General features: G+C 32.9%; 2 protein-coding genes across 2 annotated transcripts; one reads left to right on the forward strand and one right to left on the reverse strand.

Annotated features, from left to right (window-relative positions):
- Positions 1–2609: 2609 nt before the first annotated feature.
- LOC131609417 (protein trichome birefringence-like 34) lies at positions 2610–4822 on the forward strand. The gene is made up of 5 exons (XM_058881111.1): positions 2610–3073; positions 3582–3759; positions 3846–4042; positions 4133–4291; positions 4360–4822. The coding sequence occupies exons 1-5, from the start codon at positions 2655–2657 to the stop codon at positions 4706–4708; spliced, it is 1302 nt and encodes a 433-aa protein (XP_058737094.1). The 5' UTR covers positions 2610–2654; the 3' UTR covers positions 4709–4822.
- A 288-nt stretch (positions 4823–5110) lies between these two features.
- Positions 5111–8075, reverse strand: LOC131609418 (proteasome subunit alpha type-4-like). Its single transcript, XM_058881112.1, has 2 exons — positions 7932–8075; positions 5111–6038 (listed from the first exon to the last, which is right to left on the reverse strand). Exon 2 carries the CDS (start codon positions 6030–6032, stop codon positions 5280–5282), a length of 753 nt encoding a protein of 250 aa, XP_058737095.1. The 5' UTR covers positions 6033–6038; positions 7932–8075; the 3' UTR covers positions 5111–5279.
- Between the last annotated feature and the right edge of the window lie 17758 nt (positions 8076–25833).

Consider the following 25833-nt stretch of genomic DNA (forward strand, 5'->3'; position numbering starts at 1 on the left):
CCCAACCAATTTCCACTACACACTTAAGATCAAGTTTTGAAGCTACATTCACGTGTTTCTTACCATTCCCAACCTCATCTACCTACTACATTCACGTGTTTCATGATACAGGACGCTTCTGGGGCACCCAGGCCTGCTCATGAGGAGCTCCTGGAGGATACACAGGCATTAGATGACCATGTCATTGATATGTTGTCGTGCTGTCAGACCATTATGTGGCTTTCACATCAGGACATCGAGTCCATATTGTTTGCGAGAGGTGAAAATGAAACGGTCGGCCTAGCAGAGTCCGTTCTTTCCGAGGCACGGAGTGCGGTGGCTTACCGTAGGCAGAGGAGGAATCAGGATGTTAGTTTAGACATACACAGTAGAGTATGCATTTGGTTTGTATTTTGTTTATTTTTAATCGACTTTGAGAACAGTGATTATACAAATATATTCGGTAATCTATAAGGTAATCTATAAAGTAAGCCACCTACACTTTTAATTAATGTGTTGGTAACCCTTATTTTTAATATGCAAACATTCTTTTATTATTTTCATTTATTTTAAAATGAAGTGATTAGAGATGATATATATATTTATGACCTCATGCAGATTAAAAAGCAAGGAAAATCTAACAATGTTTGAATGAATTTGAGTTCAGAGTCTTAAAAATGCAACAATGTCAACATTCTTGAAATAAAACATTGTCGTGTTTTCAGCCATACCCTATTCAAAGAATTAACTGCCACAATTACATGGAGTCATGGAGATATATCTAACAAGACATATAATTTGTATCTCATACCTCATTTTTCATTATCCATAGACAAAGTTTTGCAACTTGCTTAAATTGAAGTAATTGAAAATGGAAGTTTTCCTAAAGCAGGGAAGTTCAAGAGTAAAGATTATGTAAGAGAAGTGAAAAATTATGAAAGAATGTTTGCATAATCTTCAAGCTAAAATTATTGATCCCTTAAAGCCATTTTGTGTAGAAATACTTGGACCATTTTGTTGGATTTTAACTTTAGTATTTATGTTAATTTACCATTATTTATTATTCATTTATCTTTTATTTTTGTATAAACTTTATTATATATTAATAATTTCTTAATAATTTTTTTAGCCCGACTTTATTATTCGAATCACCGGAGTATGTATCTTGCCTTCGAATTAACACTTAAAAATAAGCAACAAATTTAAGCTAAAACGTATCTTATCTGTTTTCCATTATCTCTCTCAATTATACCTATAAGAGCAAAATTATATTTGTTGGTTAGTTTTTGTGTAAACCATTCTTCCAAGAGAAGTTGAAAGCACAATGAGGCTTCGAGCTTACTTCAAGCAAAGTTCAAAGGTTGTGTAAACGTCAACAACATAGCAAAGTTCATAGGTTGTGTAAACGTCAACAACATAACAAACTCATATATAGTTAAACAAGGACTTCATATAGTCAATATCAAACCAAATTTGGAGATATATATATATATATATATATATATATATATATATATATATATATATATATATATATATATATATATATATATATATATATATATATATATATATATATATATATATATATATATATATATATATATATATATATATATATATATATATATATATATATATATAGTAAGATATGGGTATATATGTTTAATTTACTTGCAGCATAAAACTTTAACTAATTGATTAAATTGTACTTTTAATATCTAAAAATTATTTGGCTGCATGCAAATACCAATAATTGCAATACCTCAAGTTTTAGGAAAATTATCCAAAAAGTTCACTTTTTATTTGAACATAAAATAGTAAAATGACTTATCATTAAAAAAATATATAATAAGAAAATCCATATATATCAACTCAAATTTTCTATAGGTCTATAGCTAGAACCTTGAAATTACATAAAATATATTTTCATAATAAAGTTTATACAGAAATAAAAGGCAAACAGACAATAAACTGTATTGCTACTCTTATATATATATATATATAGTTCAATTAGTTTTAATATATTAAATTGTATTTTAGGCGGAACAAAATAGTCATATATCGTTTCTGAATAAAAATTAAAGAGAATTTATATACAAAATAGTCGATTTCAAACTCGCATTATTGCAGTTATGAAATATTGTGGCTATCATGTATTATCTTTTTAAAAAGACACCCCGTTAAATTAAGGAGTGTGAAATTTGTATATAAACTATTATTTACATCGATTTTCAAACAATGTAAGATTATTTTGACCGATCTAAAATTAGTTGAATTCATCGAACACAGTAAACATATCACTCTCAAAAAAGTTAGATTAATCTAAAGATTTATGTTTGGCGGATCATGGTGTAGAACTAAAAAACATATAAGTAGATAACAAACTAATTGACGTTATTGCATTTTTTATAGAACAACTTCTTTAAATATTAACTTAGTTACTTTAGTTGTTACATTTTATTCAATATTAAATCCCATTATTGCTTTTTCTACATCAAAAAATTAGAAGCTACCATTTAGATTCATATGGTTATGTCAACAACAAAAACTTCAAAATGCATCATAATTTACCTACTACTTTTAGTGGAGAAGTTAGCTACATAATATAATAATATATAACATAAATCTTATTCACCAACCGATTGGAAAGAAGCTTCATAAAAGAGAAAGAGATGGTGCAAATGTTCTTAGCACTTAAAAAAGCACTTAGAAAATCAAACAAAGAAACCAAAATGACAATTGCAAAGGCACACCAAATAGTAGTAATAGGAAGCACTTGGGGAATCAAAAACATTTTTCATTCTTTTGTAGCAATCTTAGCCACTCTTTTAGTTATCACAACAATTTATCTAACACAAGATAGAGGAGAAGAAAAAGTATCTCAAAAAATTAATGTGTCTATTGAATCATTGTCTTCTTCAAAGTGTGACTTGTTTTCTGGTAAGTGGGTTTTTGATAATGAATCTTATCCTTTATACAAAGAGAAGCAGTGTAGTTTCATGTCAGATCAATTGGCTTGTGAGAAATTTGGAAGGAAGGATTTGAGTTATCAAAATTGGAGATGGAAGCCTCACCAATGTGACTTGCCTAGGTTTTTTTTTCTTCTATTTCTCTCATCATAAATGATATTATTTTAAGGATTCAATTAACTTTTAGTAACTATAAGCGCAACTCAGATGATAAAACACTACGAAGATAGTATGCTAGTGTGCATGTTCGAACATGCAACACCTCTCTTCTATGCTAGTATGCCGGTTCGAACATGCATGCCTCTTTTTTTATATAAGTTTTTTATAGTAACAAAAATTGTCAATAATTTGAGTTTAGTCCCTACATGATTTTAAGAATTAGTTAAAATTTGGTGTTTTTAATTCCTGTATTTAGTATCTATTAAAGCAAAATTGGAAGAAAAAATAATATTTGTAGGGATTAAACTTGAAAATTTGTGAATTTGGTAGAGCTACAAATAAATTGAACATTTAAAAAAAATTGATTGTTGTTATGGTTTATATATACCTATATTTATGATATGATTAATCAGGGTTGGCTTTGTTTTTGAGCTTTGTGTGGAATGTGGTTATTATTTCTATGTTAAAAAGGTTCAATGCCACAAAATTGCTTGAAAGGCTAAGGAACAAGAGGCTAGTTTTCGTGGGAGATTCACTCAACAGAGGTCAATGGGTTTCTATGGTTTGTCTTGTTGATTCCGCACTCCCCTCATCTGTCAAATCCATGCAATCCATTGCCAATGGTTCACTGAACATTTTCAAAATCAAAGTAAGTCTTCAACCTCCTAACAAGCATTAGAAACATAAATATTTTTTATGTTGCTGATAATTGGATAATTGACAAATTTTATGAAGGAATATAATGCAACCATTGAAAATTACTGGTCTCCGTTACTAGTAGAATCAAACTCGGATGATCCGGTAAATCATAGGGTACCTGAAAGAACAGTTAGAATCAAGGCCATTGAAAAGCATGCAAGGTATTGGACTAATGCAGACTATATAGTTTTCAACACTTACCTATGGTGGAGAAGACCTCTTATGAATGTTCTGTAAGTTCAACTAGCTCAATCATCACTATTGTTACCAACTTCAGAAATTGATTATATGATTGTGACACAATTTTAGTTGAACACATGCAGGTGGGGATCATTTGGCGACACAAATGCGGTTTATAAAAGAGTTGAAATGTTGAGAGTTTATGAAATGGCTATGAGGACTTGGTCTGACTGGTTGGAAGTTCACGTCGATCGTAACAAGACCAATTTGTTTTTCGTTAGCATGTCACCCACTCATGATAGGTAAAAACTCTACAACTATAACCTATTCAATGAACATAATAGATTTGTAATACAAAAAAAGTTTGCAGGGCGGAGGAATGGGGAGCTACTAAGGGAGATAATTGCTACAAAGAAACCGATATGATTGCGAAAGAAGGGTATTGGGGAAAAGGGTCTGATCCTAAAATGATGCAAGTGGTGGAAAAAGTGCTTGATGATTTGAAAACAAGAGGTTTGAATGTTCAAATGCTTAACATCACACAACTATCAGAATACAGAAAAGAAGGTCACCCATCTATCTATAGGAAACAGTGGGAGCCTCTAACTCAAGAACAGATATCGAATCCAAATGGTTATGCAGATTGCATACATTGGTGCCTACCAGGAGTTCCTGATGTATGGAATGAACTCCTTTATGCCTATATTTTTAATCAATAACAAAGAATTTCACATGGCAAGCTTGGAAAAATCTGCCGTGTGTAAAAAATATAGTTGTACAAACTTCTCATGCTATTTTATAACTTTATACAACACGCATAACAGTGAAGCACATATATACTTCCCTTTTTAACTTAACTAGTGGGATGAACGTGTGAAAAATCAGAGTCGGATTAAAAATGACCGACAGATGAGGGCTTGATAATACGGCATGTGACACAAAAGGGTCATCGTTTCTATATAAAGTAACAAATGATAGATAATAGATAAATAAATTAGTTCAAGCGACACCGCTAACACTAACAAAAATTCCAATTCCTAACATGACTCGTCTTAACATATAGATACCAGGGACAAGAAAAGAAGAATCAGTAGAAACCAAAATAGAAAAACAGGAGCAAATATCATAGATCTATGTCCTTAAAATCAAAGAGTATACGAAATACAAAGTCATTAGCATCACCAAGATATGAGAAGTTTACAAGTTTTAATATTTAAAAAAAAAAGTTTGGAACAGTTTCACACGTCGGAAGTGTTCATAAGTAAATTACCCGTGACATAGAACAGAAAGCTAAGCAGTGTCTGTTGCGGGTTGGGTCACTCCGGACTTCACCAACAGCTTAGTCAAATTCTCTGAGGAGCAAACTTGATACTTGACTTTTCCAGAGGGTGAAAGAAAAACTTCTGCAAGTTCAAGCTTATCCGAGGTAAGACTAGTGGTGTCCATAGTTTTACTCAGTACCTTCAATGCAAGTTGAACCGCTTCTTCCCTTGAGATATCATCCTTGTAGTCCTGTTTTAGAATTGACTGTGCTGCCTGATTGTTGGCACCAATAGCACCGGCTTTCCAACCTCCATAATTTCCACTAGGATCACTCATGTAAAGTTGAAAGCCGAAATTTTTGTCCCAGCCTGCAAACAGGAAAGAAACTCCAAAAGGACGGAGACCGCCAAATTGTGTGTAACCTTGCTTAGTATCACAGAGAGATTGAACCAGCTGCTCAACAGGCATAGGCTCTTGGTACGCAAATGAGTAACGCTGTGCTTGGATCCTAGCGGTGTTGATTAGGATGTTGGCATCGGACATGATACCGGCAACAGCACATGCAACATGATCATCGATCTTGTACATTTTCTCAGTTGAAGTTGAGGTTTGAAGCAGCTTGGATGTTACCTTCTTCTCGCCAACTAAAACGACTCCATCTTTTGACAAGATTCCTATTGCAGTGCCAGCATTTCCAATAGCTTCCATTGCATACTCCACTTGATAAAGGCGTCCTTCGGGTGAAAATATTGTTGTACGGCTATCATATCTTCGAGACATTTTGATCTGAGTTTTTACAAAGCAATGGAAAAAACAAGTAGACTGAATAAAGTATTTCTTGGCAAATGAAAAGAAAGAGAGAAGAATTTGAATGAAACAACACTTTTGTAGAAGAAAACATAGCTAGAACTAGTTTTTATACATGATAAATTAATTGAATTGCAATTTTGGGTGATAACTCCTCCTTCTCCAAAATTTTGGTTACATATCAATAGTAAGTTATTTTGAGTTTCTCATTGATTCTTATAAATAAAAAATCAACCTAGAAATAGCTTCAACCTCAATTAAATAATAAAAAGCTTCAAAATCATCAAGACAAAGTTGGAAACTTCAGCGAAGTAAGTAACCCTGGATACTGATCTATATTCATCCAAATCCTCCGTATAGTTTTTCCAATTTGAATTAGAGATTAAAGCATCACTATGAAAGAAAAAGAGGTAGCTCCACGATTAATGGTCAAAGAATATAGTGCTTCCAAAATACTAGTAAACTGAGAGCAAGACTGAAGTATATGACAACAACATCAAACTATAGTTTGAATTCACATATGTAACAAGGAGCATTATATGGTCAAAGAATACTGTGCTTCAACATACAAGCAGGAAACTGAAAGCAAGACTGAAATATATATGGCAACAACATCAAGATTGTAGTTCAAATTCACAAGGAGTACTATTCTCTGCAGAATTTCTCTAGAACAACAATTAATATTATTAATATAGAATTAACACATTAGTACATCAAAGAAAGCTTAGAGAGACAATGATAGATTAGATAAAGTAATTTTGTCCAGAGTAGCCAATCCCGGATAGTGGTGTGGAGCGGCTGGCCCTAAAAATGGGATATTGGGATAACGTATAGCGGGATGTCCACTATTTGATCATTTTTTGGACAAATTACATGAATAATATTTATAAACATAAGAAGTGAAAAGGGAAGAATGACGTGGCGAGAGAGGTGAGGAAGGAACTTGTGATTTTTCTTTGGAACAGCTGAAGTGCAGAAATGTTGGAAAAGGAAGGTTAGGGTTGAGTCTCAACTCCAATTTGATTGAAAAACTCAAAATTACACTTAAAATGTTTTAAGTTTAACGGTTAATTTCAGTTTTTCAGAGGGTAAAAGGATAGCACAATAGAAACCGCTTAGGCTGGGAACTGCTCCACCTCCACTACCCGCTATTTACCCTATAGCGACCACTATAGTGTTCTGGACCGCTAAGGCTCTTCCTATAGCGGCCGGCATCCGCTCTGTTCAACTATAGTGGGATAGAACCTCTATTGGCTGCTATTGACTACTCTGTTCCTATCCAAGAAATTCTAAAGTCTTGGTCTCTCCCTCTAAGAATTCAAGATCTTGTTCTTTCCCACCCAAAATCACTCAATAACTACCCCATAGTCGGTTTCTCCTACCATTTCTCTATTTATTCCAAAATTAATCAATATAACTGCCATAAGAACTTCCATCATTATAAGAACTCTAACACATTCATCTCATAGACAAGTAGGTAAAATCAATAGCACAAACAGTTGCAGAATTCAGAAGCTGCAAACAATACAAGGGTCATGATTTTCTTTTCTCTATTCTCTTAAAATTCAATACACAAAAAATCATATAAATTACACAAATCTATGCCAAGCAAAAAAAAAAACATGATACATGGCAATAACATACAACCGCTAGATTAGAAAAAATCTGAAAACACTCTGAAAAAATAAAGAATTCTAGTAACAGCTAAGAACAGAAAGTTAAAGAGACATTTATCAAAAACCTAAATTCCACAAAATCACAGTACAATCTGAATCGAAAGTTTAAACCCATTATGAAATCTAGCATCACACATCTTAATGTAAGTTTGTAACCCTAAACATAGAGAGAGAAAGAGAGAGATAGGTAAATTACCAGAGAAGGGGAAAACGGTAGCGTCGATTGAAGAGGCGAGAAGAGAGAAAAGAGTGTGAGTGTGTTTTGTTGAGGTTGAGAATGGTCCTAAGCAGGAAAACAAGAATAAGCACTTTTCTTTTTGGACAAGTCACGATAAATCAATTAACTCAAACTAAGTTAATTTTGCATTTTTGCAAAGTTCATAAAATTGGATTAAATTAAGGGTAGTTTGTTTTAACTTAATTTTTTTTTAAAATAATTTTTATGAATTTTTTTAAATATTAAAAAAAATTAATATTTATTTTTATACTGTTTAAATATGGTTGGAAATGAGCCGAGTCGAGTCGAACTTGCCTCAGTCCTGCTCGACTCCTTAAGAATTGGTTTAACTCAAATCTTGGTTCGAGTTTGACATGAACCATTTTTTTAAGCTTAAGCTCGACTCTTTAAGTTCACGAATAATTAGGTTCAACTCGTCAGGTTCATCTCGTTAAGTTCAATTTGCTTGTTTCACCAATTTAAAAGTCATTTTTTTCAAGTCTATTTTTTATATATTTGATATTTTAGATTAATATTTTTTTAGATAGAAAATAAAAAAATACAATAAAAAAGTTATAAGAATAAATTTTCTAAAAGATAAAAGAAATTTAGAAGATATATATTTTTTTAAAGTTGGGGGTCTCTTTGGTTGATGTGTAAATGATGAAGTTTTCTCAAACTTTACTTTTCTTTCCTTTTTCTACTATGTTTTTCTCATGGGGTTGTTTCTCATCCCTAGTGTAAGTGCCTTTGTTTTTCCGTTCCGCATCGATGTGGATCGTTAGTGTGTGTTATTTTCTCTTATACTTTCTGCTGGACATGTGACTTCACGCGCAAGAGACTAAAAATATGATAGAGGGGTGGAGTGAATTGTGTGTTTCATAAAAATATGATTTAGAAAAAACTTTTGGTATTAAAATCAGAGTTTAAAAATATTTTAAAAATTATTTTAATATTAAGCAGAGGAAAAATAAACTTACAAAATGTAAATTGCGGAAAATGAAGAGTTAAGAGAAAAAAAGAGAACACAAGTTAAAGAGGTTTGGTCAAACAAAGAAATGACATACTCATTTCCCCAAGAACTAATCTTGAGAATATCCAATAAACTTGAGAGTTTTTAGTAGGTTAGACTCACGAATCCCCTTATACGAGGAAAAATGAAGTTTAAGGCTAATTTCTAACCAAACATCAAACTATAAAGTGAAGCGGTGAGTCTTCTATCCAAACGGAAGATTGAAGATGTTAGTCCCCTTTCCATATGAATCTTAGTGCGATTAGTCTTCAAGCTTCTAAACAAAAATTGAGAGCTTTTAACACCGAGATGAGCTCACGAACCTAAACCTTGATTTTATATCGGGCTAACTGAATTTTTTCCTAAGGAGATGTTGAACACGAAGTTGGAACAACTGGTCTAACTTGTTAAACCAATAAGATAGTAGAATAACAACAATAATAACCCAATGCATAAAGCTAAAATAATATAAGAGATTAGTAACCCATTTAGATGAAACCACACCTACGTTTGGAGGGCACTCTACCTAAAAAAGAAAATTCACTACAAAGAATTAGTACAATTAGTCTTCTATGAACACCAACCTCATGATGTAAAATGCATCTCCCTAATCCTAATGACTTTCTATTTAGGACTCACCCTGAATATGAGACCCCTTCTCACTTTCTCTCAATCACTAACCCTCTTGTGATCAACTTCAATAATAATTATATTGATAATTGAATTTATAACTCAACTAAGACAAACCAAACAATTATGCCAAGTTACTGAAACATAGAGTGATGTACAACAGATAGATTCAACATCAATCCTTATGATTACATTAGCGTGGAATACAAGAAACAAAAGACTAGGCACCAAGATCTTAATATTGGACATAAAACTCAGCATAAACATGAGAATTAAGTCTCCTTATATAGAAATGTCTTATGGGCTTGTTCTCATTGGATATTTGTCTAAAATAATAGCAGATATTGTTGGATATGATTTTTTTCATATAAATATCCAACAAAAAAATATGGTTTCTTATATTTCAAATTCAAACTTATATCTCAACTTAAATATATTTTGATCTTCAACAGATGTCAAACAAATCACATAAACATTGTTATACAATCTGTAATGAATCTGATTGAATCCCAATTAGAACAGGGCCAGATGTTGCACTGCACATATGATGAAACATTGTGTTCCATATGTTGCACCAATACATCTAAATTAACTCTTCTTCATGAATTGTAGATCTTTTTGTAGAGTGAATCATGGATAGAATAAATCAGAACCAATACTACAATCGCATTTGTCTGTTGTCAAAGACCAAATGTTGCTATACACATGTTGGAACATCGTGTCACGCATGTGTCCCCTTTTAACAAACTCGATGTTGTTTTTGCATAATTCAGTCAATCCAAAAGGACCTACAATCTCTTCATTTAACAAATTTTGACAAAACAACTCTTCAAGCAACAAAAAATTTGAGTACCAAGAAATTCCATACTCAGAACATACATCAATAACATAAGTATAACCATCAGAGCATTCATCAATAACATAAGCAACATAAATCAGTATCATGGAAGTTGCTACATATCAATCAATTGACACATAATTCTCCCATAAATAGTTAACATGTAATCATTCATAATAGGTTAGTCATACATGCACACACAGTAAGTAGTCACTAGTCAAAGATCGGAAGCTACTAATAACACATAATCATATCAGCACATACAAATTTGGGCCAGATGATAGACAAGATGCTTCAGCGTGTGTGCTTTCCTCTGAAACCAAAAAACAAGAACAATTAGTATCAATTGCAACAGTTAGTACAAAATACATTAGAAATCAGTAAATATCAGCTCCTCACAATTAGTAGTTAGTACTCAGAAAAACTACCCCCAACAGACCATTACTCCCCCTTTTTCCATAAATTGGTAAAGGTATTCCTCAAAAATATTGTTAAGTCATCACAGAGGTTAGTATGTTAGCACATACATATATCACAACAAGAGTAAACAAACATGACGTTGAACACGATAACATTAGTGCTTGACATTCAACCCTTTGTCATACTTGGTTGAGAAGTACATATCAAACTTAAGGTTACATAACAATTACATCAAAATATTCCCATGCAAGGCCAAAAATTCAAATGAAAGGTAATAAAAAAAAATGTAGTTCAAACAGAAGCCTTCTACTTCAAGCACCACATGCCAACCAGATGTATGGCATATCCTGGTTGACAACAATAAACAACTTACTCTTCAGAGCCACCCTCTTCTTCACTTCTAGATTCACTCCCAGGTTCCTCTTTCCCACTCTCAACTTCTTCACTTGAGGTTTCTAAGCTCTCATAGTCTCCATCACTTATAGACAATTTTTCTCCCTCTTTACTTTTAGCCTCTTATTCCTTGTCAACTTCCTTCTCTTTGGACAATCTTTTGATTAGTTTATCTATATTCCTTTTTTTGGTAATACTAGCAGTAATAGTCTCTTGAAGATCCTTAGAAATTTCCATAATTTCAAACAATACATTATTTTTTGTTGCTTTGGATACAGATGAAAAACTTGCACCAGCAGTCTGACCTTAATGCTTGACCATAATGTCTTTGACATGTAACCTCACAAGCAACTTCTTGTAAATAGTAAGAGGCAAAACATGTTGGCTTTTAATTTCTTGAGAATCCAAAACATCATGGTGTTGTTTCAAGATGATCCCAGTGATCAGACAAGGAAAAGAAATTGGTAGCTTCACATCAAATGAATATGCATGTTTCATGATCTAGGTGAAGATATACTCTCCAAAGTTTAACTTAGACTTTGTTCCAATTTGATAGATTAGCTTGGCCAATGCAGGAGTAATGCTAGAACCGTGGTTGGTTGGAGCCCAATTTGCAACACCTATTTTGTTCACAACATCATATTTCACATTCAATTTTCTAAAAGACAGCCCATTGTTGGGACTTTATTTCACTTGCAATCTTGTCCATGGAAATGAATCTATCATATTCAAATGACTTGTTTCTTCCAGATAAGCATCAATAATGAAAGGTGAAAACTTCACACATTTTCCTCTCAATTATACCTTCACATACTCTTGACTTCCTTTAATCCTGCACACAAGTGATAGGTTCATAATAAATATTTTAACTAGTATTTCATAGCGAGGTCCTATGTTTGAGACTATCTTCATCAATTTTGAGTCCTTTAGCAGTTTTATGACTTCTTTCCACTCAAGGACATCTTTGCCCAACTCTCTTTCACAAAAAGTCCTTATTTGATACACAAATTTCCACTTATGAGCACTTGCTTCAGAATGGAATGATACATTATCCAATGGAGCATCATCAACATTCAACTAAATCCTTTTTCCTCCAACCTTCCTTATGATGGTGGACACACTGTCCTAGACATTTGTTTCAACATGTTTTTCAGAGTCACTTGACACAATAATTGTCCTCTTGTGATACTTCTCAACATTCTTCTCTTTAATCTTTCTTCTCTTACTAACAGATGATATCTGAGGAGTAATATTCTTCACAAGAGCAGTTTGACAAGGACTTTCTTCCTTTTCTTTTATAGGATTTATCCTAAGTGTTGTCAGTTACACAATTTTCTTTGAAGAATCAGTTTTTTGCTCTTTCCTTTTATTTTTTATCACTAATAGACTCAACAACGCTTTTCAAAAAGCTAAGAGTTTTGGAGCAGCCTTTTCTTCAACAATATTGTTTATGAGGTTGGCAAAGGAATTATCATCGTCCTTAATGTCTTGTTCTTAGTTGCTTTGAGGGTTATCATTCTCAGTTCATCTGTAGACTCATTTCTTTCAACCATATTCTCATTCAACTTATGATCAAGGACATGCATAACCACTTTAGGGTTTTTCAGTACAATTGGTATATTGAGATTTATCAATAGGTTCATTAGATTTCATACCAGATTGTTTAACATTGTGTTCAACATATTGATCGTGATTATTTTTTTCAAAATCATTGTCATACTCAGTAGTATAAGCATCAATCTCTTTAATGACATTATCAAAATCATGAACAAAGGTATCTTGAGAAGAAAGTTTTAGTGTTTTGTTGAACTCGCCTCTTGAGACCAGATCGTTTGTGTTTTTTTTCAAAGAAATCGACAAGAACAATCATCTGAATAGGTTCAACATCATGTATAGCATATTTCTTGTTAGTGATTTTACTGGATTCAAAAACCCTAGGTTTCTTATAGGAGCATTTTTTTCCCATTTTGACTCCTTGAATTTTGTTGATATCTGATTGTTGACTCATTTTTGAGAAAATTTAATGTGACATATGAACGGTTTATGTGAACTAAAAGAGGGAGATAGAGAGAGAGAGAGAGAGAGAGAGAGAGAGAGAGAGAGACTTCTTCAGGAGCGTGGACTCAGAGAGATTTTGAACCTCAGTTAAAATATGGAAAAAACGCCTTGTTTCTTATGTAGTAATGATTACAAGAGAGAGAATCATCCCCTTTTCATACTTCCTTGATTTCTATGAATTGTCACGTATGTAAATGTCTATAATACCCTTTTTCTTTTCAGAACCATACTTGATTTGAAAAATTACTTGACACTTAAGAAGTTTTGTTACTTTGTTTCTCAATCTCATCATAACTTTAGGTGTCAGATGTTGGACCAAATGTTCTAACATCTGGCATGTCTCTACATAACTTTTCCAATCTCGAATTATTCATTACCCCGTAGGAGATCATTTATTTTTCCTATGTTTCGTGCATACCTTAACCCTAGACTCATTGCTAAGGTAAGATGTTGGAGCATCGTGAGATACATCTTGGTATTCTCTTCACTGATATTTTCTTATCCAATATCCGTGATTGTTTAACATATCCTAATTTTGTTATGGGAGAGAAAAAATCATGGATTTTAGTTTGACAGGGAGAAAAATATGGAACGATGGAGTAAAAAAGACCCGTATAGTGACTATATTAAAGAAAAAGAAAATAATAATGTGAATTTAATTTTTTATATATTTTAAAATAAGAAGTTTTTTATTAATGGTGGTAAATTAAAAAACACATATATTTTTGGTTGATTAAATAAGTGCAATTTAAATATCCCATTATCAAATCATAATTAACCTAATATAAAAAACTAACCGATTTTTTTCACGAATATAGTTGTTTAGTGTATCCTAATTTTTTTTAGAAAGGGAAAAAATCGTGAATTTTAGTTTCAGAGAGAGAAAAATAAGGAAAGGGGATAAAAAAAAAGACAAGTTTAATGACTTTATTCAAGAGAGAGAAAATAATAAAGTGAATTTAACTATTTTTAGAATAAGAATTTTTTTAATAGTGGTAGTAAGTTAAAAATACACGTATTTTTTTTTGCTGATGAAACACCTGCAATCTAGATATTCCATCATCAAATCATAATGATTAATCATTATAAAATTTACAAAATTTTCAAGTTTTTCTTCTAGAGTCGTTTACCGTATCCTAATTTTGTTAAGAGGAAAAAAATCATGAATTTTAGTTAGAGAGAGAGAGAGAGAGAGAGAGAGAGAGAGAGAATGAATGGGTGATAAAAACACATTCTTTATTTAAGAGAAAGAAAATAATAAAGTGAATTTTATTTTTTATTTTAAAATAAGAAGTTTTTTTTATCAATGTGGACAATTTGAAAGACATGTATATTTTTTATTGATGAAATAACTACAATTTAAATATTTCATCATTAAATCATAATGATTAATCTAGTATATTTAGAAAAAATAGATTCTAAATGTCACTTTAAAAAGGGTAATATTGGACCATCCTATAATGACTTCCTTGGTATGTGTAAAAAGACTAAAGCGACTTATAATAAATGGAGGGAGTACAAGATGATGGATGTGGGCTTTTGCATCTTTTATTCAATATGTTGTTGAGAGTGAAGCAGAAAATATTCCTTATCAACAATGGATTAAAGCAGTTAGTCTTACTTTCACGGACACGGACCTTGGAGCAGTGAGTCTTCAAGTTCCAAAAAATATAAGCTCAACACCTTGGTTTTAACTAGGCTAACCAAAAACCTGTGATATTTTAGTAGCGCATATCTCTAACCTTTAAAGCTTTTGATACCGGGTTGAGATTCAACCTATCTTGGTTTTAATTGGGCTAACCAAGGACCTATGAAGATTTTAACACTAGCTAATCTTCAAGCAAATCTAGGACAGATCACACAATCCCTAAATATAAGATTTTATAGGATGAACTTATAACCCATATAAATCCCTAAATATATTGTATTGAACCAAAGTGTATACAAAATATTCCTTCGGTGAATTTTATAATTTTATCCTTTCAGAATTACAAATACATCCTCACTCACAAATGAACTTTTCCCACAAACGCGTTTGGCTAAAATATTTAGTGAGAGAAAGTTAAACAAAACTATAGAGAGAGAATGAAAAATGAGAAATGAGAAATGTCAAAACATGGTTCTAGATGTTTTGAAATGGAAAATAAGACCTCTATTTAAAGGCAAGAGGTTTTCCTAAAACGGAATTAGCATTTAACACTTTTTACCATTAGCTAATCAGTTAGACTAAGTTGCTAATCTATTAGATGATACAAATATATGATTGTAAGGCCTCAAAATAGAAAATTAAGATATCTAGCCATTGTACAGAATCAAGGCGCATTTAAACTATCTTAGGCCCTAAGTTTGTGCAAATCTAATCGATTGGATATTTCTTCTAATCGATTAGAAGAATCAAAGTTTTGCCCATGGCTGGTTTGACTGGTCCTAGCTCCTCTGATACAACTTTTAGATGTTTTTCAAAGTATTTTCTTTTGTAAAATCATTTTTGAAAAAGGTTTTTGTGTGTATGTGTGTGTGTGTTTTAGCCTCTGCGTTAACCGAAAAGCCCATTTTGATTTACATATCATCAATCACTTACTAAATTAGGATACTACTTATTTTCTATAAGCTTTTTCCAGATACTCTTCTTTATGTAGACACTACTTGAGATCCATTGATATGAGGCTTTAGCTTATTTCCATTCAATTTGCCTACAATGGGTAGTCAAGCTTATCAAACCATTATACTTAGGTTTGTATATTTAATCGCTTAATTATTCTTGCTTAACATATCATAGTTGTCATCAGAGTTGTCATCATGTTGTTTGTTATCATCAAAAGTAGATCTCATATTACCTATAAAATAAGGTTCCACATTCTCCCACTTTTTGATGATGACAACGCGTCTCTCAGGGGAGGTGGTAAATGAAACATGCAATGTCATATTTATACATAACTTTGCCTAGGGATATATCTTCGGGACTGCTTTAGGAAAGGGCGACGACACGAGGTCTCCCAAAAGGAGACATCACCTCGCCCTTTACGTTTTTCCTCACCCCCGGAAAGAGGAAACATTGGATAAGACGTGTCTTGGATACTGGGAAAGGCATGATACTTAATAAACCATTATTGCAACCCAAACTTTTCCCTCATGTTTCTAACCCTAATTATCTTTTGCTTCACATTCATCTTCACTTTCCATTAGGTCATGATGCTATACAATAGTGCATTTCATGAGATCCTAAGACATGGGAACAAGAGTTTTCTTGTGATTTTGGTTTTCCCTATTTCAAAGGAGGAATTCATTTGAATCATAAGCAAAGTTTTGAACTCACATAATCAAGATCACAATTCTTTGGCAAGCATCATCAAGTTTTAAAGGCATCTATCTTCAAGTTTTCTTAAGATCATCAAGTGCTTAGAGCTTTGATTCATTTGTGATAGTCATAAATTAGGGTTTGTATTGGTTCTCTACATCTTAAGGTACCCTTATCATCATTGTGCATCTCAATGAAGGTGATTAGGGTTTGTGTTGAATAGAGTTATTCAAGATTGTTTGGTTTTGGCCAAAGTCAACTTAAGGTTGACTTTTTAACCAAAATTTGATCCTAAGGATTGAGTGGAGGTTCATGTGTCCATATGCTTCCTATTGGTTAATGAGTTTGATTCAAATTGAGAAAGATATCATGTAAAGTTGAAGAAGGAAAATAATTTGATTTGTTTGGAAAAGTTAACAAAAGGCCTAAAAGTCAAAGCTTGATTTTAGGGTTTTTGGTGAAAATTGAAGTGTTAAGTCAAATTTTTCATAGCATGTTCAAAATGTTGTCAAATATCAAGTGGAATCATGAAAGATTAAAAGAAATGGTGAAAAGGGAAAAAAGAGAAAATTTGGAATTTTCACCAAGTCCACAAATGGCATGTAAAGTAAGTGACTTTGAAATGTTATGGTGAGTTACTCAAGTCTCAAGTTAGGATAATCAAGGGCTGCAATTGAAGATCTCATTTGATACTTTAACATAATGCAAAAATTGGATTTGGAATCAATCAAGAGATGGTTGAAAAATCAAGTGAAACATTATGTCCCAATGTGCCAAAACACTTGGTGAAAATTTGGATTTCAAGTCAGTTTTGAAACATGGATTTGGGATCAAAATATCTAGTCATATAGGCACTTTCTCACTAAAGTTTCAACATCAAATTTTCTCTATGCCATGTCTTATTTCCAAAGAATCCAAAATCAAGCAAAATGGAGCATTGAACAAGGATATAAAGTGAAACAAAGTCACTATCATGCACCTGGAGAATCAAATTCAATTTGTCAACAAACCAATCCCATTTTGATTCATTTTTGTTTTGTTTCACTCAGGTCCACTACATCTCTCCACACCTGATCAAAAGTACCAAACCTTTTCCAAAAATGAGCCAACATTCAAGTGGTACACCTCACCAAAAGTTAACCAAGTGAGCAAAAAAATTTGAAAAGTGGAATTGAGGTGTAAAGTTGTTTAGAAAGTTTATGTTGCAAGTTAATGATTCTGTACTTAAATACAAACCAATTTCAAGCTAAACACAAGCCAAAAACAAGTGAATCCAAGCCTGCAACTGTCCTGATTTGAACCTGCAACCTCAAGTTCATTTTCATTGGTAACAAACTTCTAAGCCAAGTTAACAAATTCCAAGCCTCAACATTTGTTTCATACCTCTATCCAAACCTAATTCAGCTTCTATATGATCTTGTTCCCTCCATTTGCATCATCCACCATCAGAGTTCACAAAAATCACCAAAACTCTCTCTCTCTCTCTCTCTCAAATTACAATTTTGAATCTCAATTCTCTCTCCATTTCTTTGAACTTTATTAATTCATCTTTCATCCACACATTAAGAGGAAGCCTCCGTATACAAAATCCATCTCTCATCACTCTCAATTACCTCAGTTCAACTTGAGTTTTTGCATATTGCAAGTGGACTTAGATCAAATGTTTTAGTAAGTTTCAAGCAAAACTATTCACATATTATTCTTTTTGGAACTTCACTCAAGATATTCCAATCATTTTCCGATCTTAATCATCACTGAGAAGGCGAATCAGACAGTCTATGATAGGTAACCCTCCATGTACTTCATTCTCAGTAATTTGATAATCATTTCACTTCATTCTTGATACAATTGTATGGATGTTAATGACATGAGATAAAGCCCTATGAAAATAGGCATTGATTATGTATGCTTGTGATTTAATTTTTCTTTGAATGAATTAGGTTTTCACTGTGTTTTGTTTTGATTTGAGAGTTAGAATAAGAATTTGTGAAATCTAATGTCATATTTGAATTCAGCATGCAATTTCGAGTTAGATTGATGTATTATTTTTTATTTATGGAGATGATCCACCCTCGATGCCTTCGTGAGGCGACCAGCGCAATGGCGGTGAGTTTGGAGGAAGAAGAAGTTGATGTGGCATGTTGGCGCCACTTTTTGAATTCAAAATTCAGGGTTGGCATGCTCTGGTTAGTCGTCGCGTGTTATTTTTGTTTTTTTAATAATAATAATAATAATAACATTAGATAAATGGAAAAAAATATTTGTTGTACTTTGGATGCAATTTTGTTGGGTTTTCTACTCATACCCCCGTTCTGAGCCCAATGTTATAGTTTTTGGTTGAACTACAATAGATATTTTTGGCCTGATGGACTGAGCTTTGTGCCCAGAGTTGTTATTCACACCATATTTTCTAGTTTGTACCTCATGCTTCAATTTTATTTTCATTTTCATTTTCTCTTTTATTCTGTTTGATTTTTATTTTCATTTATTATTTTAATGCTTGAAAATTGTCTAAATGTTTAGAATTACATGATTAATATTTAGGAATATTATTTTAATTTATAGGCTTTTATTTCTTCGTTTTGTTTTTGTTTAAAATTAAAAAAATGATGAAAAATATTAATGAAGCATGATTTTATTTTAGAATCATTTTAGCTTTATTTTGGTTCTTTGGATTTTATTTTCTTCATTTTCATGTTGATTGTGATCTAAAAAATTCCATGCCATTAGTGATGCTTTGATTAATTTCTCTTGTCACTTTGATGATTGTTTGATAATGGATGCATTATTTTGTGTGATTGCCATGACCTTGAGGGTTTGCTTTGACAATTAACTTGAGATGTTAATCTTGAGGCATGAGAAATGTATTCAAAATTTAGGAGGTTTGTATGCTTTTAATGAATTCACGTGTTGAAGTTTTTTTGAATCATTTCTTATGCCATGCCTTGATGAAGTCCTTGGTTGAATTCTTTGTGACTTGATGATCGGTATTGAGATGATTTTGCCATGATACTTGTTTCCTTCCATGACTTGATTTTGATTTCTCTTCTTAAGATTTTACATGATGATTTATTTGTGCTTGATGATTATGATGTTATCATGATACCTTTCTTGATGGGGATGCTTGTCTGCTTATGTGTTAACATGTCCGCTTAGCATTTCTTAATTCAATTTAATCTTTGATTAAGATTGAATTAAGATAGACATTAGGCTTTAATCCAAACATGCTAACATTAGCTAGGGTTCCCTACAATCTCAACCTTAGGACTACCTCTTGCATGATAATATTAGGGCTTTAGTTTCCCTTAGTCTTTTGCTTTTCCTTTTTCATGTTTCTTTTCTTTTAAAAGACAGAAATATGTAATAAATACGATATGTATTAATACGTCACGAGCCTTGAGTACATGAGGAAAGATGAGTGAGAGTTATTCCTTACCCCTTCTTAGAGTATTTTGTACATGAGACGCTTGGCTCATTGGTACAAAGTATTCCCCCTCATGTCATAGACTTTAGTATTATACGCATCTCAAATATTTTCAAAACTAAAAGATAAATAGTCAAATATCCCCAGCCTTGAGGGACCATTTGATGTATCTTCTAACAAAATACTCCAAAAAATTCAAACTATTTTGCCTTTGGGTTTTTCCCATTAAAAACTTTTCAGAAAGGACATGCTAATTTCAGTCTACGCAAACAGACACTGCATAAGACTTACGAGCATCCATACGTCTAACTGCAAGAATGTGAACTTAGTATCGTCTATCAAAAAAGAAACAAACATTTTCGATAAGAACTAAGGAGCTCTGATTTCTCTATTGCACATTAGGGATACGTATGCATAAGGTTCAAGATATCCTGGCGAACTCAATAATAAAAACCTTTTATTTTTTCTAGTTAATTCATTCATGTATTTCTTAGCAATTTCAAGATTAGATATACACACCCTTTTATTAGAATAACCAGAGTGGATCCTGTTGAGTAAAGTGGATGTCAGGGGTGCTAATACCTCCCATTTGCATTATCAACTCCTGAAACCCGAATTTGGTTGCGAGATCATTTGTTTCCCCTTTCCTTGTTGGGATAAATATTATTCGATGGCGACTCAATGATTTTTTGTGTAGCGACAGTTGGCGACTTTGTTGGAGAAATCCTAGGAACGTTAGTCCTAGCTCTTGTTTTTTTTCTTTCTTTGGGTGTTTATCTATATGCTTTACTTGACTTCATTCATTACATTCCTTATTGTTGTATATTATGGATATTGTTGGGTTTGGTGATACTTTGAGAGACAAGCCTACTAAACATGCTTCAGTATACACACAGTATTAGAGTGGATAGTCATGTTGACTCGTGTAGCGGCTGTTGCATTGAGTTGACACGAGACCCATACCCAGACTATGTTTTCTTAGAGATGCCTCTGTCATGCATGTATATGCACCAGACAAGATATTTTCACACAGAACTCACCTGTGATATGGTATGGGCTTTTTGCAAGAAACCCTGACCTTTTTCCAACCTGGTTTTCTTGTGATTCCTAACAGAAGCGAACCTTTGAACTTATGATGTTTAAACCTGGCACAAAAAATGAGTACATATGTTATCCAGAATATATGAGGGCCTTGATCTCATGTCTTTACATTCATAGCATCATAACATGTTTATACCATAATATACATGTTCTTTTTATTTCTAGGGTTATCTTGTCTTTGTGTCTTGTTTTAAGCTTTCTTAGAGATGGACAATGGTTAGAAGAGTAATATTGGGTACAAGTACTTGATGCAAACTCTGAAAATTCTCCATAAGCTAGATTCTAGAGCTTCTGCAGACAGTATGGGTAATTTGAAGGAAGAGCATAGGAAGATCATGGGTATTCTCCAGACTCTTTTCACTCCTTATGAGAAGGGTATTATTCACACTCTACTACAATTCTATGACCCTATGTTGAGATGTTTTACTTTTCTAAACTATCATATTGCACCCACTTTGGAGGAATATTCATATATTCTAGGTATCTCTATCAGAGAAGAAATGCCTTTCCATAGCTCCAAGGAGGTTCCTAAGTCACATCAGATTGCCAATGCTCTTTATTTGAGAAAGAGGAGTGCTAGCAACACTCTCTTTTCAACACTCTCTCCAACACTCACTTTCTTATTGGTTAAAACATGTGTGGGTCCCTCACTTTGGAAATGGATCCCACATAAAGTGGTGGGACCCACACATGTTTCAACCAATAAGAAAGTGAGTGTCAGAGAGAGTGTTGAAAAGAGAGTGTTGCTTGCATTTCTCTTTGAGAAAAGCTATGGTGGAAGCTAACCTTAAGGTTAAGGGAGGCCTTTTTGGATTTCCTCTAGGGTTCTTTGTTGCTAGGGCCAATGAGTTTGCTAATTCATGAATTTGGAATGCATTCAATGATATCTTAGCTCTTTAAATATATGGGATTGTTCTCTTCCCAAATATGGTGTACTTTCTGCATATGAACGCCATTCATAACTTCATGATGAAGAATCCAGTTCCTACTCTTCTTGGAGATGTTTATCATTTTGTACACTTGAGAAATGACAAGAAAGGTGGAACATTTCCTTGTTGTGTTCCTCTTCTCTACAGTTGGTTCATCAGTCATCTTCTGCAAAAAGGAACTTACATGGATACCAAGGATCAATTTGAAGTGGTCACAGAGATTGATGGGTCTTACATCTAATGATATTCTCTGGTACTCAAGAAATTATGATGGCATCAATATTATTTACAATTGTGGAGAGTTCCGTAATGTGCCTCTTATTGGAGTGAGATGGGGAATTAACTACAACCATGTCCTTTCTCAATACCAGTTGGGGTATGCTCAAGATTCCAACACTTGCTCTAGCTTTCTCTCTCACTCTCACTTTCCCTATGAATTCTAGTGTAAAAATATAAGAATAATTTGCAAAATGATTTCTTACCCTCAATTTTCCACTTTAAATACTAGAAAAAGGAAATAACATTTTTGCCCTTGGTATTTAGGCTAAAATTCTAATAATGTCATCCTCATACTTAGAGTCGTAATCCGTTCTATTTAGTTTCATAACTCCACGATTTAGGCTAATGCATGCTTCTTCTAATTAAAATTTAGGGTTTTGAAACATACCACTAATTACCTCATTAGTAAACTATTTCATCATGCTTATCTCAAATAGGAAATTAGGATTATTACATCCTCCCCCCTTTAAATATAAGTTCCTCATATAATTTAGGTATTCACAAGAATGGACAAGGATATACTTCTCACGTTTTTTATTCTAGTTCCCACACATGTTTTCTAGTATGTGAATCTTTCCATAACACTTTTGCGAGAGGGAACTATTTATTTAATAGTTCCTTTATTATGTAATCCATAATACGACTTGATTTAGGTTGAAAGGATAGATTGTCTTCCACTTAAACAGTACCCGGAACGGTCGATAGAAAGGAATTCGTAACAATTTCTTGAGCTGAGATACGTGGAGTACATCTTAAAGCCCGAATATTGAAGATGACAAAGCTAATTGGTAAGTTACTTCACCTACCCGACTTATGATATGATAGAGTCCAACATATCTCAATCTCAATCTCCTTGAATTGAAAGGTCCCTTTAGCTCTAACTTGGGGTGAAATTTAGGAGAACATGATCTCCCTTTTCAAATTTCTACGACCTCCGTCATCGATTTGCATTACTTTTAATGCGGTTTTTGGTTTATATCTAGTCCAAGAATCCCCTTATCCCTAACTTTTATCTATCACAAAGTCGTTCTACATTTCTCCTATATAAGACTTTATATGGAGCCTTAAATTTCCCCCATTTCCCAATATGCATGTCTGCAATGTAACCCTCCAAATTAAAATTTTGTCGATTATAATAATTATTTGTGAATGATATGTGATTTATTCGGTTTATTCGATTATTGGGTGGGAATGATAGTCCTTGATTTAGGGACGTAGTAAGGTAATTATAGGTGTATTTGAGTAAAATAATATATGAGTTATATTATTAGTCAATTAATTATTAAAATAATAATAATAAGAGAGAGTGTAGAGATTTTGACGGAAGAGTGATATTAGCAAGGTGAGTGAGTAATGGCCTGTTGGGAAAAGCCTAAACTAGGACAATATTTTAATAGAAAAAGAGATAAGTGAGAATAGAGAATCAGTTTTACATCGTACAATAAAATTTGGAGAACCGTATGAGAAGTGTGAGGGCAGGAGAAAGCAAAGTAGAACGTCCGTTCGTTGGATGTTGAGAGATTAATTTCTAGGAATAACAAGGTAAAGATGGGTGATAGTGGTTGATTATGGATGGTATTAGGATAGTGTAGATGTAAGTTTAGTGATTCTATTGATTGATGATAATTGTGTATGAATAATCTTTGATAACGATGTTTGAGATGCCATGATCTAAATCCAACATGTATATGTTATTGAATTGATGCTAAACCATGAATTATAATGATTATGATGCATTTTGGATGAGTAGGATGCTTGAAAATCGACCATGGAATGATCTACGACTGAAGCGAATCACAACTGAGAAGTTGTTGATTCGCACAACTTCACCGGGAGAGCATGAGGATGGGATTTTGCCAAGGCTTCTCCGAGCGAATGAAGCAATGGAAGGAGTAAAATCCATAATTTTTTTTGGATGAGCGCCAGGTGAGGATTTCTTAAATGTGTCGTTGGGCAAGCAAACAGGTAGTGCGGGTAGAACACATCGTAACTGAGTTTTGTGACTCTATTTGATGCGTCGTTCGAACTGTTGGGAAGCTGAATCGCTGAACTATACCATGATTAAATTAGATGGATTATTTTAGTAGTATTCTTATGCATAATGTGTTTAGGGATGTGGATTGTTGTGTGTTATGTGTGTTTTGATGACTTGTTGTATGAAGATGTTGTTATGATGATATTGTGATGATACCTTAATGATGTTGCATGCTCAAATATATATATATATATATATATATATATATATATATATATATATATATATATATATATATATATATATATATATATATATATATATATATATATATATATATATATGCATGCTATTATTGATGATGAATATGATGTTTAGGACATACTTGACTAGCTGAGGTTGAACATATGTATGTTATTGTTGTTGCATGCTAAGTGTCCATGTACTCATGATGTTGGAACTTTGATTCTATTTATGATATGGCCTTGTTTCCTATGGTTATGGTTCAAGTGCGAGTAGCTAAAGTTCCTTGTCTGGGGATTTTAGTGAAGTGTTACTATGGTGACGGTGGGGATCATGGAGGGAAATGAACCAGATGTTCATAATTGGTACTACATGCATTTAGTCAGCGTCATTGCATTACATTTTATGTGACATTTCATAATCTTGTTGAGGATGTGTGTTGTGATGATTACTAAGCAGCTAAATGCTTACATGATAAATTCTATGATGATAGTTATATGTGTGTTATTTATGATGAATGAAGGTGTGAACACTCATAATAGACATTAGAATTATCCTCATTTATATATCCTAGTTAATTAATACTAAGAGACATTTCTCTTATTTCTAACATTAATCGAATAATCGATTTTTTCATGTTTCTGCATGTAATGATTTACGATAATTATTACATGAATGTCAAGAGTTTCCAATCCATTTAACCTCACTTGATATCTAGGGTGTTTCTGCACATAATGATTTACAACAATTTAACGCCTAACCGACTAGGGTTTTTCATGGCGTACCAACGTTCGGTGAGTTTTTGAGTGATTTTTGTTAGTTTCTTTGACAACCCTCTCACACCTTTAGTTATCACAAATGATTCATGTTCAAATACTAATTAAGGTTTGGAAAGTTAAAAAATTTGGGGAATCAATAGTGCCAACACGGTCTACCCATTGTCATACACTAATGTTTCCCCAAGTCATTCATTCTTTGAAGCATTTACATCATTGGTCAGTCATGCATGCATTAGTCAATATAAAGTCAACTTTCATTTCATTTTAATATCAAAAAGTTAATCTAATTGCATTCCATGCATTTTTTTTCATTTCCATCGCTTGATGCATTATGTGAAGTCGACCCAAGGTCGATCAGAATAAATTTTTTTTCTGCAAGCCGGCTGGTAAAAGCATTTCGCCGTTGCGTGTAAAATTAACGGTAAAAATGTTTTGAGTTTTAACCTGCACCATATAGTTTTACAGAACTTTGGTGCACGTCATTCATTTTCGTGTGCTCGTT

The sequence above is a fragment of the Vicia villosa genome, linkage group LG6, assembly GCF_029867415.1.
Source record: "Vicia villosa cultivar HV-30 ecotype Madison, WI linkage group LG6, Vvil1.0, whole genome shotgun sequence".
In the NCBI taxonomy this organism is placed as follows: Eukaryota; Viridiplantae; Streptophyta; class Magnoliopsida; order Fabales; family Fabaceae; genus Vicia; species Vicia villosa.